Source organism: Toxorhynchites rutilus, chromosome 1 (assembly GCF_029784135.1).
Source record: "Toxorhynchites rutilus septentrionalis strain SRP chromosome 1, ASM2978413v1, whole genome shotgun sequence".
In the NCBI taxonomy this organism is placed as follows: Eukaryota; Metazoa; Arthropoda; class Insecta; order Diptera; family Culicidae; genus Toxorhynchites; species Toxorhynchites rutilus.
Window position 1 is genome coordinate 20048160 of NC_073744.1, and position 27081 is coordinate 20075240.

Consider the following 27081-nt stretch of genomic DNA (forward strand, 5'->3'; position numbering starts at 1 on the left):
ATTTATGTACAATAAAATGAAAAAAAAATTTATATTTTTAAACACTAATAATAACATGTAAAAATTTTAAAGCGATCGCATTTTATTTTCTTGTTAAAAAAATTATGAAAAAACGTCGAAATTTCGGTCGTCACACCGGGCTACTACCTTAATGTATCTCTGTATCATATCCCTCCTATCCGATCGATAAACTGTTACTTAGTCGCGGCAATACATACACATACTCATTACAGATACACAGGCCGAAAGTTGTGCAGGCCCCTGATCATTCAACAAGAGCCAAAGATTGTACCGCTCATGACAACTCCACACGAGCTGATGTGAAGTGATCATTCTAGTGACCATTCTACCCTGGATTCCTCGAGTCAAGAGAGATGCGATTGATATGGGGTACATACTAGGAAACGTCGCTGAACGTGTCGGCCACACGTTCAGTGCATTGGATACTGCAACGTTCCAATTATGACAATACTTTTTGTCAAAATATTGAACTCCCGGCCCGTCAGACTAACACCATATGAGCCTTACTAAAAATATATATTTTGGAAAAAAACCTCGATGTGCTCCAGAAAAGACAGATAATCAATCTCAAATTTATTGAGATCATGCTTCCTGATACTGAAACTACAGAAGCGTCAGTTTTCAAACCGCCTATGCAGATTAATCAACAAACATGGTAATTTTCCTGAAATTTCTACATTTTTGCGATTGAACGAGATTTAGCCTTACAGTACGCTTTATCATCCTTGGTGTCGCAGTTGAATCTCAACTGCAAATCGTCTTAGAATTTTCTTGAGCATTTCGTTGCTCTTAGAATTTGCTTCGCGCTCAGTTCGGTACAATTTGTATCTTGAAACCTCTCAAACAAGCCCTCTTCTCTGCCTTCTGGACACAGGGTTGCGAATATCCTACTATTCTCGATGACAACTTCTGATTCTGCCTGAATAGAGCCACCGCTTCTGAATGAGGATTTAGGATCAACTATCTTTGCTTTCTTGCCACTTCCAGGTTTTCTGTTGATGATCCGACATTCTCCGGGCGGACCTCATAAACTGTGCCTTTGAGATAAGAACTAGTAAAGCATATGGAGCCAAATTTGGGATGTGAGGGTTTTTGGGTACGGGAAATGTTTCTATGATGGTATAACACCCCTCCCTACTCTGGAATGGAGAGGGGGTTCCATAAAAATAATACACATATTCCAACCAAACAGGACAATTGAAAATTTTCGGAAAATTCTGAAGGAAAATGGGAACATTCGAAAAATTCAATTCGCGTGTATTCTACAATTACATATTGACGAGCGTTGTTAGTCCATTTGATGTTTGCGGTAACGAAATTGATCTTCGTTCGAATGTGGAAATGGTTTTTAATGTGATAAAACGCACTCCTATATCGTCTTCTATCTATATAAAAAAATGGTTCGCCGAATGGTCCGATTTAGGTCTGTCTTCATTCAATCATATTTTCTGTATCAAACATTTATTCCATCTAACGGAGAAACATGTTATTTGCAAGTGGATGAAAAATCTTGCATGAGAATTGTGTCTGAAATTAATTTGATATTATAATGTCGAGTTTTGGTGGCAGTACTGAAATTTTATAGTAAAAAATAATTTTAAATGGTAGATTAGAAGATCAATCAATGAACAATTCTGTGATTGGACCCGTGAACGTGCGCTTAGTAAGAAAACGTGGATGTGATAATGAAAAATAAATTTTGGGCGGGACGAAGTTTGCCGGGTTAGCTAGTTTAAAATAGATAAATAGTTAGCATTTAACGTCATCTGCATTTTGTGATTTGAAATCATTTAGAATTATCGAATACTTTGATTTATTGCTAAGCTAAAATGTGGTGTTCCATGTACGTAACGTAATGTTCTAAAAACTTTTCCTAAATCGTTCAAATGTTCAAATGAATTTCATTACAGTTGGCACCACCCTATCGCTTCAGCACCAGAGAAAACACTTCTTCAAACCTCCCGAAGAGTCAGCGTCCCTCGTGCTTCGAAGCAAAAGCTCACTCTCTTCTCCAGAGCCACCCCAAACGCCGGCATTCACCGGCACTGCCACCCCAAGTATGCATCGATGACACGCATCGCCACCCGTTGAGCTCGCAAAGCTGTGTAATATTTAGTTCTCAGTCAGTCAGTCAGCCAGTCGGTCACTGGCGATTGATCGAGCGAGACGCGATTCCAAACTTACTTCCCACGGTTTAGTGCCGGCCACCTACACACAGCGATAACAACGGCATCGATACATAATCAAAGACTTTGTGGTTCATCAACGGTTTGTCCAATGATTCATGGAGTGTAACCCCGGTTCAGTTTGGCCAAGAAAGGGTGCGTTGTATGGCTAAAATTCAAGGTCGATACCAAAATCCGAGAAAATATAAAAGAAAAGTTGGATCTAATCGACCAATTACGCTACAGTTTCAACTGGTGTCCGATGACATTGATGCTTATACCAAGACCAATCAGTGTTTAAATTGAAGTTAATTGTGAAAACTGTTATGGAGAAGTGATTGGAAGGGAGGCACAAAGACGAAGGAATCGGTTGTCTTGTAAGTAATCACGATGATAAAACGAGCAATTTCGAATAGTTTTTAGCGACGGTTATGAGCCAGCGATGTAATCGTCGTCCTTCCGATAGGCGCGCTGCTAATCAGCCATATGTACACCTTTCGCACCTGTGTTTGTTCAATGAGTTTTCAAATGTTGCCGTTATCCGGCACCAGTGCCGTTGTAACTAGGCGATAACAATTTGCCTCTTACGTCATGGTGTGTAAACTGGCACAGACTATCGGTGGACACATAAAAGCATCGTGTCGCCTCCCTTTTTTTGGTATCCATCATAGTTTTAACCGTTGTTTGTGTTGGCGTTCCGGATTCTAAACGATTCAGTGTTTTCCATTGAGATCAAATTACAAGAAGTGTTTCGATAGTTAACTACTACGCCCCGAAGTCACGCTAGCATCCGGTTTCCGGCTTGATATCCTTCTTTACCAATCTTGCCTGATGGTCCAGTGAGCTCACGCCGCTAATTCACCTTTGGCATTGAACCTTTCCCACTGCCCCACAAATATTCGTCAAACCCCGTAATGATGATACATTTGAGTGCTCGGTACTAGACGAGTGCGTTTCTTTAGTAAATTTCGCCTTTAATGACACTTTGATTACAACGTAAAGTTACGGTGTTATCTCGGCTATCGTTTTTATGAGTCGTGTTTAGCTTAGATAAAAATGGTGTCTGGGCGTACGTGACATCCAATTGTTTTTATTGGTCATATCTACCTGAATCATTACGGCTCGATAGGCGACAGGTAATTACCTAATTTGATTCACTCAGTGTCACACGTAAAAAAAGGTTAATAAGGACTAGGTTTTTCTCGTTCTCAATGATGGAAACGGAACAACGTTTAGCACATTACATTTAAAATGTAGTGTAACACTCAATATTTCGAGGAGTTTCGTTACTTTGAGTGACAATGCGTTTACGATAGATACAAGTGCTCCAAAGAATTCCGTGGAAATGTTCAATATGACGACCGCTCTAAACACTAGGGAGGCACTAAGCTGTTTATGTCGGCATGTCGAGTGTAAAAATGAAAAAGCTATTTTATGGATTTCAATTGTTTAGTCTACCTTGAACATTTAGGCATATATAAGAATAAGTGTAGTCTGCAAGTTTAGCGACCTTCACATGAAGTGTTTCATAGAAAAGACTGATGTAAATTGCACCACGATGAGCTTCGGCAAAAACAATACCTTTATAAAATTACATATGTACTTTATATTCACCTGGAATTGCCCTTGATTATTCATTTCTTTTATCGAAGCTGGACGCAAGCAATGAAAACAAATTGTTGCCCAAACCATTTCTTATTGCCATTTCGTAAGTGATACCCTCAAAACATCATCAACTTTTTTTGCTCGTTGAAAATATTGCAGAATATATTTTCGGAAATTTTCATTTAAGTTCGAGAGCACAAATGTGATTGAACAAGCAAATACCCTCCAGGTATGGCCCCGTGTGACTTTTTACTATTCCAGAAACTCAAATTACCGCTGAAAACGAACGTCTTGATTTGTTTTTCTTCATTTGGTCGAAATTTTTTGGCGAAAAATGATTGAGCACAACTTACAATTGACCATTCTACATTTCTCTGAGGGTATAGTTGATACATGACCATTATTCCTGAAAAAAAAACCGCATTTGCTTGGAAGTGTTCCGAGTGCAAACAATTTTACGTAAACTAGGCAGTGATTCTTGGCATGGAAAAGAAAAGAACACAAATATGATAACGCACAGAACATTGAAAACGGCACTCAAGTTGTAAATCGTTCTGTGGCTTTTACTGGATGCATTGTTTTCCATTAATAAATACTTGGATTTAATTGCTATACAGCCTCTTGTCTCAATGCAACGTTTCAATAGAGGGCGAACACAATATGCCTTTCATAAATTTTATAGGATCTAAGCTGCTCACATGTTCAAACGACGATTGATGGATTCTTTTCATTTTACGCCAACAGATTCCTAGGGTGACTCTTTTTCATAGGATCCAATTGAAAACGAAATGCGAAATAGCGATATCATCATGAAAAGCTCCTTTTGTTATAAACAACCTTGGCATTTTGGCATTCAAACAACATTGTTGAGTTAAGACCCTGTCAATGATATAGAATAGAATACTCCAACGTCAAAAGTTAGGTATATACATAGCAAACTTAACGAATGAAAAACATGCAGTTCAAATTCACTTTAATATATTATATTTATATCAGGAATAATTAATCATAATAAGGGATAATTTTATTCCGAATTCATATCAAAAAGCTTTTAATTCATCGCGTTGCAGTTCGTAATTTATTATTAATACTAAAGACATGATACCTCTTATAATTGATTTTCATAAATATAGCTATAAATGATTCATTAAAAATATTGTAATTGTAATGTAATGTATGTAATTTGTTGTCTACTATAGTTTGACGAAATAAAGAAATAAATTTATATTCAAGTGCTCGAGTTACCTTTGTTTCTAGCCATAAGATTTTGCACAGTATCCTCGGTCACCGGTTTCGAATCTGTTTTCCTCATCTTTGTGAAATATTGCTGATTGCTTGTCTTTCCTTTCGATTTTCTCAAATTTTGATTCGTTTTTGCCCAGTATCTTTCGATCGGACGAGGTTCTGAGTAGGTGTTTGGAGAATGGCAGTCTTTAGGCGCAATGTATATATATTATTTTCCGTATACCACTTCCGAGTATATTCCGCGTGTTGGCAAGACTCCAGGCCAGAACAACACGGAACATGTGTGCTTTTGGATAAAAGGCGGTAGTCGCTTCTGTAGTCACTCTGTGACATATACTTGTTTATTCTTCGGCTTGAAGTAATGAAATTATGCTCTGCAGTCCTTAACAATAAATGTTTTGTCAAACCGTATATTTCCCCTAAGGTTAGTCTTAAACCATGGCTCAAAAGTCTGGACTTGAGTCGGGACTTTATTCGCTCCTTCTCCCGACTCATGTCCAAGTACTGTTCGTGAGACGCGCTACTCTTTCGTTTCAATCTGGCCGGCAACAATCTCTGCGTTTGTGGCCGAGTGTACCACGACATCGAACACGTTGTTTGGTCGTGTGAGGTGTATCTTGTCGCCAGATCGAATTTTGAAAACTCCCTTCGAACTAGAGGAAGGCAGCCCAATGTGCCGGTGAGAGATGTCTTGGCTCGGTTAGACCTTGATTACATGTCCCAAATATATGTTTTCCTTAGAGCTATCGATGTTCGTGTGTGATTATCCATATATCCTTATACATTACTAAACATAAATTTGAGAAAGTTCTTTATATATATATATATATATATATATATATATATTCTGAAATAGATTTTTAAAACTATATATATAAGTTTTAAAAATCTATTTCAGAATTCGGCTCCTTTAATCTTATGTAACTGAACCAGTAAAAATAAACGAATTTATAAAAAACCGTATATTTTTGTGAAGACCGATTGCTTCACAGGGTCAAATTTCGTGAGCGTCTTGTCATACATGCTCTTGTTTTGCACTAGTTACCTGCTTATAGTTCCGTTTCCAAGTTTTAACTAACTCGATGACTTATGACCCGTTGATTTTTTCACTATTTAGGCCTTTATTATAACCTTTTTGGCCCCATCTCGCACGAAAGGGAGGTGGGGGCAAAACGGATATGTTGAGAAGAACTTCAATCATATCTTTGAAAACTCAAAAATGAATTTACTTTTCCGTACACACCTAATATCTCTTCTCTGTTAATTCACAAACCGAAATATAACCATCAGCGAATTGAATTTTGATATTAAACCACTTCTTCTTCTTCTTCCTTCGTTCCTAGAGGAACTTCGCCGTCTCAACGTAGTATTGCTTGCGTCATTTTTATTAGTACTTAGTTGAGATTTCTATGCCAAATAACACGCCTTGAATGCATTTTGAGTGGCAAACTCTAGAATACGCGTGATCACAGTGCAAGTCGGAGGAAATTTCTTTGACGAAAAATTCCCCCGACCAGAACGGGAATCGAACCCGAACACCCGGCATGTTAGTTATGACGCTAACCACTCGGCCAAGGGAGCACATATTAAACCACTCAAAATGTTTAATATCGAAGCAGCTAAAATTACATCCTCACGCGGAATCATGTATGATTTTCGGTTTTTGTTTCCCTTTTCCACTTTTGATCAGTATTCATTGCCATAGGGTGGCTTAAATATTATAGAATAACATGTAGAAGGCGTTCTCATTAACAGAAATCGGAAATTCAAAATGTAACTATACAAATTAACCACCTGTCAATATTACCCCCAGATTTCTGTCTGTCTTTCTGTCTATTTGATTCTCATGGACCTAGAAATTACTGAACCGATCGGCGTGTAAAATTGAATGTAGGGGTTTTTGGGGCCGGGGAAGGTTCTTATGATAGTTCAAGTCCTTTTCGCCCCTCTTTGTCTGCCATACGAATGAAACACAAATTTATGCATAACTTAAGAACCAATCGAGCAAATGGAGCAGAATTTGGCAAGTGGAAGTTCTAGGGGACGTTAAATGTTTTTATGGTGATTTGAGACTCTTCTCTCTCTAAGAGGCTGTTATAAAAATGAAATATAAATTTCTGCAAAACTTGAGAACTAATCAAGCAAATGGAGCCTACCCCCCACCCCCTCTCACCCTCTCTCTCTCTCTCTCTCTCTCTCTTGATTTATATTATAATGACGCGTTTTGGTAGAAATTTATAGTAAAAGGAAATCGTGAAGGATCAATTAGAAGAACAATCAATGAAGAGTTCTGCGATTGGACCTATGAACGTTCGCTTAGTAAAAAAAATGTGAATGTTTCAAATTCAAATTCATAACAAAAAATCAATTCTGGACGGGACGAAGTTTGTCAGCTAGTATAATATACCTATCATGGCATGGGTGTCAGGCCTCTCATAGGCAGCCATGTTTTTGATGCAAACATCTCGAGCACCAAAACAGCTGAGATGCAGGCACTTTTATAATTTTTGAATCATACTGATAACTTTGAGGTTGGCATCATCCGAGAACAAAGGAAAAAATAAGTGATGTCACCCCTCTGAGGGTAACACCCGGGGCGGATCGCTCCTCTCGCCTCCCGCACACTACGCTACTGCATCCAAACTATCGGTAGTCCTCTATTTTATGAAAGTTTCAACATAATCCGTAATTTAGGTGAAATTTGTTTTGTGTGTAATACACTCTTTACCATAGACTTTTATAAATATTTTGGTGTGAATATCTTTTGGATTCATACTAGTTCTGGATGCACCTAGCAGCATTTTTTAAATATCCTGATATGCACAAAATCTATTTTGCATTCCAATTTGTTTGCCAATTTATCAGCTTATGTAGTTAGATCATTAATTAAATTTTTGGAGCGGCATCAAAAATTTACATGTATTTAACGGTGTGCATTGATTCTCTACTCGAATCAGTAGAATCAACATCCACTCTGTGAGAACTGTGAATGATCACATCATCGAATGGTGTCGTCATCGGTGATCTCCGTACGTACGACCTGTAGTTACGCGATTTATATATTTCACACCCCAGGTTTGTCATTTCTGGCAACCTGTTAATATGACAAAGTAAAACATGTCTCTTGAAAGGATCATTCATAGTCGATACGTTCTCCGGGTTGTTGAACTGGAAACTCAAATTTCTCGCGAAGAAACTTATTTATAAATCATAGAACCGCATGTTTAATCCGGTTTGAAACGATTGGTAAGGGGAGTAAGTAAGGGGAAATATTCTTCTTTTACTTTAATAGAATTTTTTATTACTTCCATCAACATTGTATAAACCGCCAAAAGGTACCCACAAGAAACGAATTCAATTACAGTATCAATACACTTCTCTCTCAGGTATCAAATCATAACCTCCCCAACACGAGGGAAAATTGAACAAACTATCGACAGCCAAGTATCAAATATTTACTCGATTAGAAGGACGCAACAAAAATCTGTTGCCAATTGGCTGTCACTTGATTCGACGCCCCGAACGCCGCACACATAGCATATCTGTTTGCATCAATTAGCACCAATTGAACCGATTGATGATCGGTCGGCGGAATATGATCTGTTACGTACCCATCGAATTTGTTCCGGCACTTTCGGCCCCTGATGCGATGGTTCGGTTTTTGGGCAATTTCCAAAATCGAGCGCCGACTACCGACCGTTTCCAGTATGCAACAGGTTTAAAAATAACGTCTCGCAAACAGTCTAAATTATTAACCGCATAAAGCCGTATGGTGGGGCCGAATTATGTTTGCATATGCGACAGTTAATCGATTTCATCAGGGTTTTGACGCATCGCGCCAGCAAGTGACGAAATTTTTCCGTCCGCGGATTTGCCCGCCTCAAGGAGGTCGAAGCAGGCCGCCTCGTTTGGAACCATTATTGAAGGGCTCACGTGCTGCCTGTGAACACGTGTTTTAATTTTTAATTCCATCAAATACCAGTAAGTGACCGGCGAGTGATTGAAAACAAAAACAGTCGTTTGTGATTATGAAATATTAGTATCAACAGAGGGTGTGAGAGAGAGAGAGAGAGAGAGAGAGGTGGGGGCGACGCACGACCCAGCTGGTAGCCGCCAGCCACTTGCTGAACAGTGTTGTGGTTTTTCATTTTCACTCTCCGTTACTATCTGATGGGTGACGACAATGCAACGCTAGTTGCACTCAACAGGAATACTAATTGATTAGTCACAGCTCTGTTGGTTGTATTGTTTTGAACGATTCGCAAATGTGAATTACACGTGATTGGCCAATCGGGCCTTATGATGGCTGTAACAATGTATTGCCTTCTAAGATAGTGATTGATGAGAAAGTTAGATTGCATGATTACTCTTGATTAGATGTCCAGTCATGGATTGTCCTGTCGTGTCGTACTTTCCTACGTCGATAAAAATATACCTCGTACATTTTTAAAATTGATTTACAATGATTCTATATTCCATTAAAAGATTAGTTCTTCTTTGAAATGTTTCGCCAGTGCGGGTACTGGCATAATCCCAGTTATCTAACCACCAATTCACCAATTCGAGTTCTGTTCAACCTGGTACTACCACCTCGCCCGCTGGACTCCTCTTCTCCTTGTTCTTTCCGGAGTCGATGCAAATGCCACCAGCCCACCCATCGTAATCCAGCTCCGCCGCAAGGTATCCGTTCCGTCGAGAAACAAACTTCGATGAATCTGTCTACTATTGACAATAAACGACGAAAAAGGTTTAGGGATAGAATATTGAACCATTCAGGACCTTGATTACACGATTAGTTCTCACAAACCAGCCTGTCACTTTTTCTTAGATGGGCAGATCGGCTCGGATTCTATTACCCGAATTTTGTTATTTCTCAAACGATCAGCGTAACTCTTTAATGCTTAGTCATGTGGTGAATGTTAATGTTAAGGAAATATGCCAATGATCACGAGTGAATGAAATTAAAGCGGCAACATGCCTGTGTTGGAACTGATTTTCTGAATTTGGGTATGAATTGCATTGTTATAGAAATTGAGTTCTGCCCGTGAATTACTTGATAAAATGTTGTACGAACATAAAATAACGACTAGAAATGTTCAAAACAAAATTTTCAAATTCTCTGAGTGTATTTTTTAAATTCAAATTCTAATACAGCGCGGACTCGATTATATACAGTTTTTGATTTCTTTTCACTGTATATAATCGAATCCTGTATAATTATATACAGGATTCGAGTCGAAACAAAAAAAAATTATTGGTTTTTTTGCATGTATTTTTCGTTTTTTGAATATAAAAGAGGAATTTGATTTTTGATTCACCCCCTTAAAGTCATAAAAGACCTTTCTCACATGAAAAAAATAAATTTATCCAGATACTCTCAGGAGGTGATAGATGATCATATTTGATGATAAAACTCCTTCTACGCATATGTTCGTACTTCAAAAATGACAAAGTTATAGAACAATATCGACATAAACAATTCCTGGTTAAATTTTCAAGCAAAATCTTGAAAAATCACGATTTTTGCCGCACTGTACATGTAATAGCCGCTAAAATTACACCGTAACGTTGAAAAGTTACATTTCTTCTTGAAATAAGTCATATTTGAAATACAAAAAAACAATTTTTTTTTCCAAACTTAATATAATCGAGTCCAAAGTTGTATATAATCGAATCACATATAATCGAGTTTGTATATAATCGGGTCCGACCTGTATAAATATTATATTACACTAGTGTAATAAACTGATCAAGTTTGTCAGAGTCATCACGTGTTCGTTTGAACTATGCTCGATGTAATGTAGTCATCGGAAAAAATCACCATATTACAAAAGAAACAATTGTTATATTTTTGAAATAATTATAAAGTTATATCGCGTTTTAGAAATTCATAATTATAATTCGATTTTATAAAATGTGTGTCTGCCGACGGATGACATAATTTGGAGAAATTGGTTTTTGTTATCAATACCTTCAAACATTCACGTTTTCTTACTATGAGCAAGTTCATGGGTCCAATCGCAGAACTGTTCATTGATTGATCTTTTAATCGACCCCGTTGAATTTACCTTTTACTATAAAATTCCTAGTATTTCTAACAAAACTCATCATTATAATATCATATTATTTTCAGACACAATTCTCGGTCAAGATTTTTCAACCACTCTATCATGTTTATCCGTTACATGGAATAAATGTTTTATTCAAAAAGTATGATAGAATAAAGACAGCCCTAAATCGGACAATTCCTTCCTCGAGTTCGAGAAGATATATGGGTGCGTTTCATCACATTAAAATTCATTTCCAGTTTCAAATAAAGATCAATTTCGCTAGCGTAAATATCGAATGGACTAACAGCACTTGTCACTATGTAGTTGTAGAACATATGGGAATTTAATTTTCCGAATTTTTCCTTTTTCCTTCAGAGTTTTCCGAAAAATTTCAAGTGTCATGTTTGGAGGGCTGTCATACAATCATAGAGACATTTCTCATATCCAAAAACCCTCACATCCCAAATTGAGCTTGATTAGTTCTCGAGTTATGCAGAAGTTTGTGTTTCGTTTGTATGGCAACCCCCCTTAGAGAAGGGGGAGGAGTGTATTCAGCATAGAAACGTTTCGTGTCCCGTAAAACCTTCACATGCCAAATTTGGCTCCATTTGCTTGATTTGTTTTCGAGTTATGCAGAAATTTGTGTTTCATTTGTATGACAGCCCACCCTTAGAGAGTGGGTGGAGTGTCTAACCACCATAGAAACATTTATTGCATCCTAAAACCTCAATATGCCTAATTTGATTCCATTTGCTTGATTAATTCTCGAGTAATGCATAAATTTGTGTTTCATTTGTATGGCAGACCCCCCCCCTAGAGAAGGGGTGGAGAGTCTAACCACCATAGAAACATTCATTACACCCTAAAACATTCTCATGACAAATTTGGCCCCATTTGCTGGATTAGTTTTCGAATTATGCAGAAATTTGTCTTTCATTTGTATGGCAGTTCCCCCTTAGAGAGAGGGGTGGGGTGTCTCACCACCATAAAAACATTTATTGCACCCTAAAACCTCCACATGCAAAATTTGTTCCATTTTCTTGATTAATTCTCGAGTAATGCAGAAATTTGTATTTCATTTGTATGGCATTTTCCACTTTCGAACTAAAATCAATTTCGTTAGCGCCAACATCAAATGGACTAACAACGCTTAGCTAATTGTAGAACATATTGGAATTCAATTTTCCGATTTTTCTCTCCGCTATAGTGATCTACAGGAACAGATGAATACAACGAAATATATATGACTCCAATTGAACCATTTCTTCCTCGGATTTTGCGCTTACCGACATATTTGGCCTTACATTTTTATTTATAGATATAATATATGGTAATGGGTTATTTCGCCTAAGAATCCATTTCCACTTACGAACAAAGATCAATTTCGATAGCGCATACGTCGAATGGACTAACAATGCTTATTATGATGTAATTTTCGAACATGTGAGAATTAAATTTTCGAAATTTTCCTACCTTCCTTCAGAGTTTTCCCAAAATATTCCGCTTTTTCTCTCCACTTTATTGATTTACTGGAAGAGACGAATACAACAAAATACAGGAGGCAAAATTTTGCCTAACATTTACATTTAAATTACATTTACTACAGGAATTTTTTTGATAATATGATAATATATATGCTCTTACCAAGAAATAACAGGGTTTTAGAAACAATAACCCTCAAAATATAAATGGCAGTGGGAATGACTTCATATAATTTAGTGTTGGCAGCGAATTGGTTAACGAATGTTAAAGTTATAGAACCATTATAGAACCATTAAACGTAAAGATAATAGAGATGAAACGGATATCCGATAACTATCCGGTATCCGACCGGATACCGGATATTAGAAAATATAAATAATTTCTCATTAACACAAGATAAACCATAAGAAAATAGCTCATTAACATCATTCATACATAATTAAAAATAATGTTTGATTACTAAAATGCCAGACTTTTATTCAAAATTAGATAAATATTATTTATCTAATTTTTTAGAATTAATATTAGATAAATATTAATTCTAAAAAATCTTGTTAATTGACGATACTTCTTAGAATGGCCACCAAATGTTAGGATCGTGATTGCGATCGATTTGAAGTGTTTTCACATAACAGTCGATTTCGTCGCTGACTATATGTTTTATGCAGCAAAATGATAAATTACCTCGAATATACAGGAGAGGTGAGAGCTTATAAATCTTGTTCTTTCATCAAACGATATTAGAAGTCAAACGCATTGCTCCATAAAACCATAAAACCTGAGGACACACCCCACTAAAATCTCATCATTGTGATAGAAAATCCTTATCAGAAAAATATCTGTTCAAGATTCCTTGTAGAATATTTGATACTCTATTAAAGAAAATTCATTCTAAACGGAAAGTTTTATCATTGTTCATTATATTATTGCAAAAATATGTTGATCCTTCTCCCTGAAATGTAATCCTTTTTTTTTTTTGTTCATGCACACATACAGTTTCTTCCAGTTTCATGTTCGCAAATCAAAAGCCGAATATCCGGCTATCCGGCCTCGAAGCTTACCGGATATTCGGTATCCGGCCAAACTACTATCCGTTTCATCACTAAAAAATAATAGCTGTACTGATATCAACAGAATTTTATTTTATTGATTTTCATAACATGAAACTCTATGACTCAGGAATAACATTTTATTGAGTGGTTTTTATAGCTCAAGGGTGCCCAAACTTTTGGCCATTACGGGCGACTAATTGTTTAAATGTTAGCCGGCGGTCTATCAACGTTTTTTTTTTTTATTTAAGTCATTTATTTTTACAGGCTCAGTTACATAGGTTTAAAGGAGCCGAACTCTTATCTATCAACGTTGACTGTATCAAAAAATTGTTAGAAAATGAATGTAGTACTAGAGAATATAACAAAGTTTCAACCACAGGCTGTGCTTGTCTCTGTAATTTTGCTGTTGTGTATTTATAGGCGTTATTTGTATTCATTTAAAATAAAGGGTGTGTCACTTCAAATTGCATCACGGAAAAAACGCTGTATTAACGCTGTAATTTAATTTTTAGGAATTATATCTTCAGCTTTCGCTTATAATCAGATAAGAGTGTATAGATCACGTAGGCCATGCTTCACTGTAAATTTTTCGTAAATTTGGAAAAATGTCGTCGAACGAAAAAGAGCGTCGTGAATTAATCCTGTGCACTCATTTCGAGAATCCGGAGTTGTCACATCGGGACATCGGTAAGATGCTGGGAATCGTCCAATCCACGGTCAGCAGAGTACTAAAAAGATACTTCGAGAACCTAACCATCGACCGGAAGGTAAAGAACGGCAAAAATGGATGCTCCGTCAGTGAAAAAGATCACAAGCGCGTAGTTAAGCAGTTTAGACGTGATCCGAGAAGTTCGGTCCGGGATGTCGCCAATAAGCTGAATTTGTCAAGTTCATTCGTCCAGCGGACCAAGCAGCGGGAGGGCCTGTGTACATACAAGGTTCAGAAGGCTCCTAACCGCGACGAAAGGCAAAACATGGTGGGGAAGACGCGAGCCCGGAAGCTGTACACCGAAATGCTGACGAAGCCGCATTGCCTGGTAATGGACGACGAAACCTACGTCAAAGCGGACTTTCGTCAGCTGCCGGGCCTGTTGTTCTTCTCCGCAGAGGACAAATTCAGCGTTCCGGAGGAGATTCGCAAGCAGAAATCCAAGTTTGCCAAAAAGTACATGGTGTGGCAAGCGATCTGCTCTTGCGGAAAGCGGAGCGCCCCCTTCGTGATGACCGGCACGGTAAACGGGCAGGTTTACCTTAAGGAGTGTCTACAGAAGCGCTTACTACCACTATTGAAGCAGCACGAGGGCCCGACCATCTTCTGGCCGGATCTCGCTTCGTGCCACTATTCAAAGGACGTGTTGGAGTGGTACGAAGCCAACGGGGTCACCTTCGTGCCAAAGGAAATGAACCCGCCCAACGCGCCGGAGCTTCGCCCAATAGAGAAATATTGCGCGATTATGAAGCAGGCCCTCCGGAAGAACCCAAAAGTTGTGAAATCGGAGGCGGACTTCAAGAGAAAATGGATTTCTGTTCAAAAAAAAACTACAATCTGACGTTGTACAGAACCTTATGGACGGGGTAAAGAGGAAGGTGCGAGCATACGGGCTTGGGCTCGAAGTATGAATAAAAAGAAATTGCCAAAAGTTGTTTAATAGTTATTATTTTCTGTCTAAAATTTTCAAAAGGATCGGTCTACTGGGCGAATTTCTACAGCGTTTTTTCCGTGATGCAATTTGATGTGACACACCCTTTAGTAAAAGTTAAAATTAAATAAAAAAACTCCAGAAAATACTTTTTCTTCAACTTCATTCAGTTTCAATAGTCTTTTAATTCAACCTTCTCAAAATTTGGTCTGTCTGTGAGACTGTATGCTCGGATCTAGGAGGGTTAACACGTTGAGTCTCGAATTTTTATTGATGCGCTTTCCATTCAACCCGGATCAAGAGCGTTTGCACAATGTCTGTGTCGGTCTCAGCTTCCAAAGATACTTATTGCATGAATAGAAAATAGTCATAAATTCGACTAGTAAGTAGTCAGATTTCGTAAAACATCTGAAAACAAACAGTATGCATTTTTATTTTCTTATTTTGTAACTGTCAGTCCCGGTCAGTTAGCATTTTCCTACCTAAAAGTTCAACATCGGCCCCTAGAGACCGAAGCGGAGATCAACGTTTTAATTAAAGGAAAAACATAGGTCATACTAATAAATATTCAATGATAAATTATTCCTTAGAATAAAAATAATTATCGGTTACAAAATAATTGATAAGTAATACTTTATTTTCTGTAAAGTATCATCAATCAATATCGTCGATTTTTTTTAAGGAAATTGTCATTCATGAACATACAAAGCATTTATTTTCCATAAAAATTCACTCAAGATGATTATTGTATCCCTCAATTACCTAGAGGTATAAGGACCCTCTATCGGAAATATTGGATATTTAATTATAGAAATTTATTATTTCTCATTCATCACTGTTGCACTATTCATGGCTATATTCCTTGAAAGAAATATGCACAATTAATTCACATTACTTATCATAGTTTTAAAATTAAAATAACGATGATGCATTAAAACTCGCATTCGCACTCTTCAAAGGCGAAGTTTTCTTCGAAAATTCAGTTTTTATTGATTTTCGAAACCTTACGCCGGATGTTTTCAGCATTTTCAATTGGTCATTTAATAAATGATATTTCTGGAGAAAACATTGTTGAAATTGTTCCTAGTGACAATTTTTTGCTTTATTACAAGTTATGGCCGATGCTGGATATAGAAGAGATATAGAAGAGAAGAAAAATCTACTTCTACAACTGATATGTTTTATTAAGGTTAGCATAAACACCTTATAAAATATTCACGGCAAAAGGTGGGATTATATATTCAAATCTATTGCGTTTGGAGGTGACACTATCCTAGACCAGCTAGGGCGTCTAGGAATACCTACGCGGGCGACCGGTAGACCGCGGACTACCGTTTGGCCATCTCTGTTATAGCTGTTTCGATGATGTTGTCTGGCATCAGTGTCGAAAAAATAACCAATACAAACAAAACCATTGCGGAAAATTGAAAAAATGAATTAACTTTCAGAGCACCAGCTCGAGTTTTCCGACGTTTTTCATCATACATTGCCACGGCAGATGAAAATTTAATATCTTGAGAGTAATAGATTAGAGTTTGGTTGATATTACTTGATGGGAAATGTGTGAAAACGATAATTTTCTTCCCATTGTTTGCAAAATTATTGAAATTTTTTGGCATATTGGACGAGAGGTAAGGGACGGAGATGAAAGAAGTGTGGGCCATTGTGGCAGCCATTTGTGGCTTCCTTCCACTTTAACCATAAGTGTAGACTGGATTAAAAATAAAAACTCAACCACTCAAAGGAAGAAAGAAAGGAAGAAATTTTTCACGGATTTGTTCCAGAAAAAACTAATCTGGAAGGAGCTAGAGTCTATGGGTTAATGAAATATTTGAAATGAAATTTAAGCACATGACGGAGGTATTTTTATTTTGTCTACAACTGTAGTAACATTTAATATCTGTGCTCTGATTCTTAAAACTGTATTTATGCCCTGAAGCTTGAAATATAGTTTAGAAACTGGGAGCTGAGGCTAGTGTTCGAAAAATGGGCATCTCATTCTGGTATGTTCTTAACTCATTGCGGACCGCTTACGGGATTTCTCGTGTTTCGCGTTCCGTCTGTTACGGATGAATCCCGAAATAACCAGTGTTTTCTACACTTGAAGGTTAAATCCTTGGTTTCCCAAGAATCTAACAAGGCCTACCGATGCCTCGCCTTCGTCTCATCCACATCGAAGGAAACGATCTCATTCGTGGAATCCGAACAAATGACGCGTTCAAGTTTGCTACAAAACGTGCGGTTCTTAATGTGTTAAGGAGTCAGAATCTGTAATCAAAGTATAATATTCGATTTAAAAATTCTGGATCTGTGTGTAATAATGTGTAATAATGGAATCTTCGAGGAACCGCTACGGAATTCGAATCAAAAATAGATCTAAATGCGAAATCTGAAACTGAATCTGAAATCTGGTATTTAAATATGTAATGTAGTCGGGCCAGAATAATAATCAGTCGTTAACCTACTAAATTTAGTGAAAAAGTTAACAGTTATTGTCGCCGAATCAATTAACACGTTGAGACCAGCGTCGGTCCCTACGGGCCGACATTGAGCTTTTTGGAAGAAAAACACTGACTGACTGGGACTGACAGCTACAAAATAAGAAAATAAAAAGTATATGGTTTGATTTCGGATGTGTTACAAATTGTGACTACTTTCTAGTCGAATTCCTGACTATTTCGTATTTATACAATAAGTATTTTTGGGAGCCAGGGCCAACACTGATTTTATGAAAACACTCATGATGCGGGCTGAATAGAAAGCGTAGCCAGAAAAATTTGAGGCTCAACGTGTTAATCGTACGATTGAATTGGAACCACCCCAGCGTCAGTGCGTAGAGAACAATTTCGTAAGAATGAGCAGCACCTCTAGATTACATCATCTCCCTCGTGTGTCGCACCCGTCGCCATTCACGTCGCGATCCACTCCAAACCTGAACACATATATGTTCATACCCATTCGAGCTGGCGGCACGAGCCGACAGAACGGCGGGGCAAATATACACAAAAACAAAAGAACAAATGAACAACAAATTCAACCATGCCGATAACGCGTCGCGTTTGTTTTTGGCTCGTGCAAGATTTGAGACGGCAAATAGACAAAACCACTCTCTGTTTGTTTGGGGCTGACTCATATTGGACGCTCACAGGATATGAGTAGACGCATCGTAAAACGAGTATAGTTCAGTGGGATGTGTGGGATGTTTGTAGACATTTGGGAAATGGGAAGTATTGGGAGTTGGAGGTGTGACCGATTTTATCACCACCGTTAACTTGTTGCTTCAAAGCCAGTTGTTCGAGTTTCAATCAATCAATGCTAGCACCTGTTTGCTCAAACTGTTCTAATAATGATGATAACGTGATCGACTTCGGAACTGATGCGAGATATTCGTCTGGTGTCGGATCTGAGATTCATCAAACGTATATGGTATTCTTTTTGAATCAAGTCACAATCTAGGAATATCCATCCTTGAACCCGTCTGGTAGCCCACAAATGAATCATTCGCGTGACCTAATCAATACCACAACTGTCCCATTCCCTGGAAATGATTAGATTCGTAGCCGATGCGATGTCGCATGCAACGGCCAGCTGATAAGATCATATTTCCTCACTAGCGTTGGCAATTACAGAAATTTGTTTACACTAGTACTCACCTGTTCGTGCTTGATAATGTAATTCCCAATTTGCTTTATCGATTTCTCCAGCAGCTGTGGTTCGCGCATATCTTATTCGAACACCAACCTGTCCGGCCAACGTTCCTCAAGCGCTAACAGCACAAATGGCGCCAGACATTGGAGACCCAGTGATTCCGGTGGTTAGCAGTGCCGGCGGTTGCCAGGGCGCTCCCACACCCACGACGACGATGACGACGACGACAGTTCATCAACGACTTCACAACAGTACAACCTCAGCCAGCAGTGCGGATAAACTAGTCAGCAGCGATGATAACAACAATCAAATCAGGGACAAGGAAGAAAACACTCAGGGAGAATTTCGGCCACAAATCCGATGGCCAGATTTTTTTGCACAACTCTTTCTGCATGTGGGCTTCGTCATAGGAGTGTGGCAGCTGCTCACGTTGCAGGTTAAATTCTACACAATCGTGTGGAGTGAGTATAAATGGTTCTAGAATAACCAGAACTTCTGGAACGATATGTTTGTTTTCCCAGCTCTCCTACTTATTTGGGGTTCCGGCTTCGGAATAACAGCCGGGGCCCATCGGCTGTGGTCCCACAAATCGTACAAAGCCAAGTGGCCTTTACGCGTGCTGTTGATGTTCCTCTTCACCATCTGTGGGCAGGTATGGATAGGAATCGAATCAAATTAACGAGAATTGCAATGAATAGATATAATTCACTGATCATGTTTCTGTATGTTTTTAGCGAGACGCCTACACCTGGGCCCACGACCACAGGGTGCACCACAAGTACTCGGAAACGGACGCGGATCCTCACAACGCCAAGCGGGGTTTCTTTTTCGCTCACGTGGGCTGGGTGTTCTTGACGCCCCATCCGGAGGTGGTGGCCAAGCGGAAGATAATCGACATGAGCGACCTCGAGGCGGATGAGGTCGTCATGTGGCAGAGGAAGTGAGTTCGCAAACATTAAGTGTGATGTTTTTACAGTGTGTTGTGTTGTTTTTTGTGTGTTTTTTTCACTCATTCACATTTTAATACTCCTAATTGGTTTTCTGTAAAATGAGATGCGACTTGCGATAAAATCATTTTTTGCTACTATATTTCTATAGTAGTGCGAAGTACCATATTTCCTTTTGACGTGGGATTCCGTCTTTCGGGAGCATATTGGGGGTACAAATTGGAAAATGAAAATTCATCACATCATGAAAAAAAACAATTTCAAGAGCTTATTGCTCAGTAATTTCATGATGGATTAATGAGATTTTTGCGTCAATCGATTTGGGTATTTCATCACAATTTATTACATTGATGAAAATCTCATCCATTACCCAAACGAAAATCCTGCGTTCTGTTTGGTCAAAATCGAAGATACAAGCTTTCTCTTGTACTCACAATTATTGCTCAGTCATTTCCTGATGAATTTACCAGTTTTCTGCACCAATCGATTAGGGCACTCCATAATTATTCATCGCAATCTCAACCATGATCTTAATTAAAATCCCGCGTTCTGATTGGTCGATTCGTAAAAGCAGTCCTTGCCCTCACATCCTGTTTATCTGCACTCTATAGAAACAGAAATACGATTAATTTTCCGCTGATGTGCGGCACATACTACATGGGCTGAAAGTCCCGGGATTTTTAATAAAAACAATTTGGGCAGAGCTGTATTTGTTTCTCAACATAGTTTCCTTCGAGTGATATACACTTGGTATAGCGAGTTTCCATCATTTCAATTCCCTTTCTGTAGTACGAAACGTCTAGGTCTTCGAAATATGCCCCAGTTTCTGAGATACTTAGTTGAGATTTCTATGCCAAATTACACACCTAGAATGCATCCTGAGTGGCAAACTCTAGAAAACGCATGACCACAGTGCAAGTCGGAGGAAATTTTGTTGAGGAAAAATTCCCCCAACTAGAACGGGAATCGAACCCGAACCCCCGGCATGTTAGGTGTGACGCTAACCACTCCCTGGAGCCACCGCTTGAGGCTTGGGAACATATAGCAGTCACTGGGGATCAAGTCTGGAGAATATTGTGGGTGAGCAACCAATTGGAATCGTAATTGGTCCAACATGGCCATCGCTTTTAAGGACGTATGCGATAGTGGGTTGTCGTGATGATACAGAACTTTTTTCTTCACTATATTGGGCGGTTTTTTTTTTATTTCGTCGTTCAGACGGCCCAATAATGCTGAATAATACTCGCCGTTAATTGTTTTTCCCTTTTGCAGATAATCGATAAAGATTATGCCATGCGCATCCTAGAAAACGGAGTCTAAAATCTTCCCGACCGACCGTTGGTTTTTTGACCGCTTTGGCCGGCTTTCGTGGCTTGTCAGTGACTCTGCAGACTGCCCATTGTACTCAGGAGTATGGTAATGGAACCACGTTTCATCAATTGTTACAAAACGTCGAAAGAGGTCCACTCGATTACACTTTAACAACGCCAAACCGACTGTTGAATCATCAGCGCGCTGCTGTTTTTTGTCGACGGTCAGCAAACATCGCGCGTTAGATTTTTCATGTCCAAAATGTCGTGCAAAATGTACCACACTCGTTCTTTTGAAATGCCTACGGCCTCAGCTAACTCGTGTAACTTCACTTTACGATCGTTCAAAACGAGTCTCTTTTGGTCTCCCAGAGCGAGGTGCACCTGCGGTGTTTGTACGGCCCATTTTAAATTCACTAAACCACCGATAAACTGGTGCTCTCGAAGAAGCAAAAAAGGAATAACATTTCGTCAACCACTGCATTGATTGTTCAGGAGTTTTTCCCATCAAAAAACAATTCTTGATAAAATACGATATTTTTTTCCCATTTCCCATACAAATGCTCAGGAAGTGACACTTAAACAACTGTAGATTGTGAACAAATAAACAAAATGTCATGAAACTTCACACATAAGCTAGTGACAGACATACCTCTCGAAATGAATCTTGTTCAATTTTTAGTGACGCCATCTGTTGAAAAATCCCGGGACTTTTAAGCCAATATAGTATATTACATGCTTCTGATGGTCGAGAGTTTAGTTTAAGTTGTTGTTTTTGTTGATGCTAGAGACTTAAAACTAGGAGAGTTCATTCGTCTCTAGTTTTAATTTTCCAAATTGGTCATTTCAAGCCATTTCTATCATTCAAAACATCATCAAAGAAGCGAAAACTACATCGCAAGCCCCACTCCTTGAAATTAGTCAGTCAAACCGCATAAAATGTGAGGTCTAGGAGCGAAGGGCAGTCAGTCTATTTCGAGCGGTGGAACAATTTACTCAACCACGAATCCCTGGTCGCCATGTCACGTTTGGATTGTTTTTTGCATTGTAAAACTTCCTGAGTGATAAGAAATTGGGATTAAGAGTAGACCGTAAAAAACTATTATCTGAGTTTTTCGCCAATATCGACTAAAACTTCTATGACAGAGGCATTATGAAGCTACCTTTAGAATGACAACAAATTTTATTAATTTGAAGCATATTGAAAATAATTTTGAATTTCACTCAAAAATAATGGATAACTTTTTCCCCTACCTTATATTTAAATGAGTGGAAAGCGCAAATTTTTGCCGAACAAATAAATGGAGTCATTGGTGGACATATTTGGTTGATAAACATTCGAAAGAGCTCTCTTCACTTTTTTCCTATTATTGAAGTTGAATGATCCACTCATTTGGTTTTTTTGGGCTGATTCGAGTTTCTTGGAAAGTACCTTTTCTAACAATGTTTGCCTCGTCCAAACTAATCAAAAACATACAATCATGAGAAGATCAATAAGCTCAACATATCAGTGTTGGACTCAGCAGCAGCTTGAATATCTGATGTGAATTCGAGGAAACAAACGCACCATTTATTTATGTACCTAAATCGCGTGGTTCAACAAAAATTGTCTACAGTAAGAATCAACAATTTTCATGTACATTTGAAGAACCAAGGTTGAGAAGGAAGTTACAATCAGTTCATAGTGTTGCATTTCACGACATGTTTTAGAACAGCGAAACGATGGATGGCACATTTGAGTGAGATTTGGTTAGCGTGAAAAATTGTCTCTCACATCGTTGTTCAGTTTCGTCAGAATCATCATGCTGACGAATCTGATAGAAATTGATTCGTTTAACTCAATTATACACAGTGACAACAACAAATAATTGAGTGTGGATACCTTTAGAAGATCGATGATATCTTACCTAAGAATGGGGGTCATTGAACACTTAATTTGCGATGCACACAAGACAAGCAAATAATGAGAGATGTACCGTCAGCAACTTCCAATTTATCTTTTTTTTTCAACACCTTTGGAGGAAGTGTTCGCTTGCCTACATACTTTGTTTGGTTTTTTTTTGTCTGATCTAATTCACGTGTTGTGTTTGTGAATCGAAGATAAACGGCATGATCCGCGAATTTTCAAAGATGTATCTAAAAGGGCATTGCATCCCATTAACTTATGTTTCTCCATCACGGACACGGGCAAGAAACGTTTTTCAGATGAACATTTCTTACCGATTTTCGGAAACGGTCTTCAACACGATAAAATGTTGTTGCAGTCCATTGTGGTAAACTGTTATTCACTCTATAAGGAAGATTGTTCGACTGACTAACGATGTTTGAATCTGAGTAACTTTTTATAAATTATTTTAATCATTTTTGTACCCATAATGTTCGGTTGAATCATGACTTCTATTTTATATGAAAAAAAAATTAAAAAAATTAAAAATACGTATTTTAGATATTGCAAATTCATGTTTTTTTGGAAATTATATTTTTGAAAAGTAATTGTTTTTTCTCAGTGTATATTTTTTCGCGTTTAATTATCAATATTCTATAACTTATTCTAAGACACTATTTCGGTATGATTCATATTTTGTGAGATATAAATTATCAAATATTTCTCTTACTAAACATACATTTTAAAAAGTTACACTTGAGTCAAAAAAATTCCAATTGCTGTGGAAAACTCATATTACTTCTAACCCAAACGGAATACAAATTCACTCGAATCATTCGAATCAAACATACTCATGTTTTGCCATTTGTCGATTTCACTTGGAATTGCTCTTCAACACAATTTGACTTGTATTGTCTGATACATGGCCATCAACACCATCCAGTGACAGATAACCGCGGATAATTTCTGAATGATCTAAGACATCCTTATATACTGCGTTTCGCAACTATAGAACCACTCATTTTCTTTTAGAATTTTCACAAAAAGGCCTGGTTTAGATGGCTTACCATCAACACGAATGAACAGTCAGAAGAGCAACGAAGTATTCAGAATCAATTACTGCTATTTTTGCATCTAAAACAGGTTGATAATTGGGTTATTTGGCATCAATTCATAAAATCTGGAAGGTCATGGCATGGTTTAATGAATGGGGGTTTCAGATTCTGGGCTGGTCAGCTTGTTTACCAAATCTAAACCCTGTCAGGAACTTATTAGGAGAGATCGAACGAATAGTAGATGCAGCTTATAAACACTATGAGTTATTTGAAGAGCCTAAACGATCAGTATCCTCTGCGTAGAACGAGATACACACCACAGCATGGCGCAGCTTGGTCGAAACCACCCCGAATAGGTTATTTGAACTGATTTAGAACTAAAGATGATCTACGAATTAGAAACTTATCGTATTTCATGTTAAATTGGCGTTAATTTTGTAAGGGAGTAAGAGTTTTTCCATCTGGTTCTATAGTTACGAAACACTGGAATTATAGTTTTTTGAATGTTCTGCGCCTGAACACAACAATAAAGTTGAAATAGCCAGTTTTATGAATGAAAATAGTTATTGTATTCTACACTATATACTTCAATTCAACCGACTTATTACATATCTCTGGAAACTCAGAAAAAAATGAGTGGTTCTATAGTTGTGAAATGCAGTGTATTGAAATAGTGACAACTCCGACATTGATGAGACTTCGTTTTATTCAATTTTCATCACAGGTATTACACCGTTTTGTTCGCTCTACTAGTCATCGGCCTCCCAGTGCTAGTGCCATATTACTACTGGTCCGAAAACATATGGGTAGCTTTCTGGGTCTGCTTCACCCTTCGGTTCACAACCACCCTCAACATTGCCTTTTTCGTAAACAGTGTCGCGCACATGTTCGGCAATCGACCTTACGATAAGTATGTAACAGTTCTCAAAATAAATGTTCCCAATTTCAAAACTAAATTCGTTTTTTTTCGGCTTCAAGGAACATCAGCCCAGTGGAAAACCTTTCAGTTGCCATCGCAGCGATGGGCGAGGGATGGCACAACTACCACCACGTATTTCCCTGGGATTACAAAACCGGAGAGCTGGGAAACTACATGTTCAATGTAACCACCGGTTTCATCGATGCCTTTGCCAAACTCGGATGGGCCTATGAACGTGAGTACCCTAGACTCTCCTCCGTTGTGTAAATGGGCACGTGAGTACTTTTTCTCGTTCACCCGTAGGCAAATCGGTCTCCCAGGGAATCATCGAACGCAGGGCGGCCAAGTACGGGGACGGAACGCGCTTTCTCAGCGATGAATTCGCGCACAAGGATGCCGTGTGGGGCTTCGGAGATGGTGACATTCCAGCGGAAGATTTGGAAGACATTATGAGGCAGCAGGAGTGAACGAGCCGTGATATCAACAAGTGTGCTATGAAAAACAAAGTTGAATATATTAAAATATGAAGTTTGAACTTTATTCAAAAGAAGAAATAAAGCATTTGTTGTCTAATTGAAGAAACAGATTTTTCATTCTACACCCGCCTTCATAACTACAGAACCAATTGAGAGACTTCTTGGTCATTAATGAATTAGCATTACGCATTGATGAGATGAGTTGTAAGTTGTGTCACGTTAATCGATGATAAAATTTCACGGTTGAGTTTTTCTCCAACACCCTAATACAAATTATTGTGCTTTTTAAAATATTTGTTTTTGCACAACCAAAATAATAAAAGGTAAGAAACCAAAAAAAATCCCAATCTTCTTCTCCTTCTTTGTTCTTAAGAGACTTTACACTTTGAAGATCATTTGTCCCTTCCTTTTTACAACCGAACTTTTATACATATGAGAGGCTCAGAAGGAAAGGGGTGTAAGTGAACCTTATCGATTCTCTGATCATCAACTTTTTCTTTCCTTAATAACTCTGCTGCGGAAACGTTACAATTTGAGTTTGCTACAGAAACCGATATATGGAATTCTGACCTATTGTCCAAATTGTCAAATACAGCTAAGGTATGACCAAACATTTAGAAAATCGAATATGTCACTTACATCCCTTTCCTTATGAGCCCCTCATATATCACTTGAAATATTGAGTGGTTCTACATTCATGAAACGGAGTGTAGAATGAGAGCTGTGGCGTTAGGAAGCGTTACTATCGTCCAGTGCCGACTCATTTTGCGTTGAAAGCTTCGCTACGTTGTGGATCGATCAAGAGTAACTTCTGAAAGCTCGCCAGTTTTCCAGTGCCGAAACAACGAATATCATTTGAATCTGCAACTCATTATTTGAAGCTCTTCTCGTTTTGCGTGCGGTAATAACAAACACAACACGTGCTCTGATGGGAAAGTCATCCCTCCGTCGTTCGGTGGGTGCGTTTCGACAATGGGAACTCACTTATCATGGGCTAAGATCACGCTGAACTGTGTTGCGCTAGCTGTTACGTTAAAATATAATTTAAGATGCGCACGAACGGGTTGCCCTATCGAGCGGATGCTGATTTTGTTTAATATTATTTACTGTCTTGTGTGGATTTATACAACTGGATCGAATATCAGACATCAGCCTAACATATTTTATTTACAAACGATTTGTGTGCACAGGTCTCTTCGTAAAATAAAGTTATTTTTCACTTAGTCAGAATGAATGTCACGACCAATGGGCAATGTTCAAAGTCAACGACGAGACGGTGCTACCTTTAATTAAAATTCTCATTATGGAAAAGAAATAAAACAATTCCAGTAACGTTAATAGGGTCAACTTGGGGTGAATTTTTCAGCGCGTCATACCGTGGTGCGGAACGTGCCGACCTGATCGATGAACAGTGTCATGATGTTTTCGAGTTTTGGTTCAAAATTGTGCCTATTTGATCGCAAATGGTGCACTATCAGTGCCAGATCCTATTATCTCTGGTATGCTTATATAAAAGCTTAGTAAATAATTTTTAAATTGATCAAATGCACTTATGAAAATCTCTTATTCGATACATACAGT

General features: G+C 38.2%; 1 protein-coding gene across 2 annotated transcripts; it reads left to right on the plus strand.

Annotated features, from left to right (window-relative positions):
* The first annotated feature begins 2134 nt into the window (after positions 1-2134).
* LOC129761844 (acyl-CoA Delta-9 desaturase) lies at positions 2135-25606 on the plus strand. Of its 2 annotated transcripts, none has more exons than XM_055759637.1 (7): positions 2135-2563; positions 18965-19369; positions 19430-19560; positions 19643-19848; positions 24830-25015; positions 25084-25259; positions 25328-25606. In XM_055759637.1, the coding sequence occupies exons 2-7, from the start codon at positions 19039-19041 to the stop codon at positions 25489-25491; spliced, it is 1194 nt and encodes a 397-aa protein (XP_055615612.1). In that variant the 5' UTR covers positions 2135-2563; positions 18965-19038; the 3' UTR covers positions 25492-25606. The 2 variants fall into 2 exon arrangements, with proteins under 2 accessions (XP_055615612.1, XP_055615613.1); XM_055759638.1 differs by having other exon boundaries at positions 18968-19369.
* The last annotated feature ends 1475 nt before the right edge of the window (positions 25607-27081 follow it).

Coding starts and splice junctions, on each gene's coding strand:
- LOC129761844 (XM_055759637.1), top strand. CDS start 19,039: ATGGCGCCAGACATTGGAGACCCAGTGATTCCGGTGGTTAGCAGTGCC. Junction 19,370..19,429: donor ATTCTACACAATCGTGTGGA/GTGAGTATAAAT, acceptor TTGTTTTCCCAG/CTCTCCTACTTATTTGGGGT. Junction 25,260..25,327: donor ACTCGGATGGGCCTATGAAC/GTGAGTACCCTA, acceptor GTTCACCCGTAG/GCAAATCGGTCTCCCAGGGA.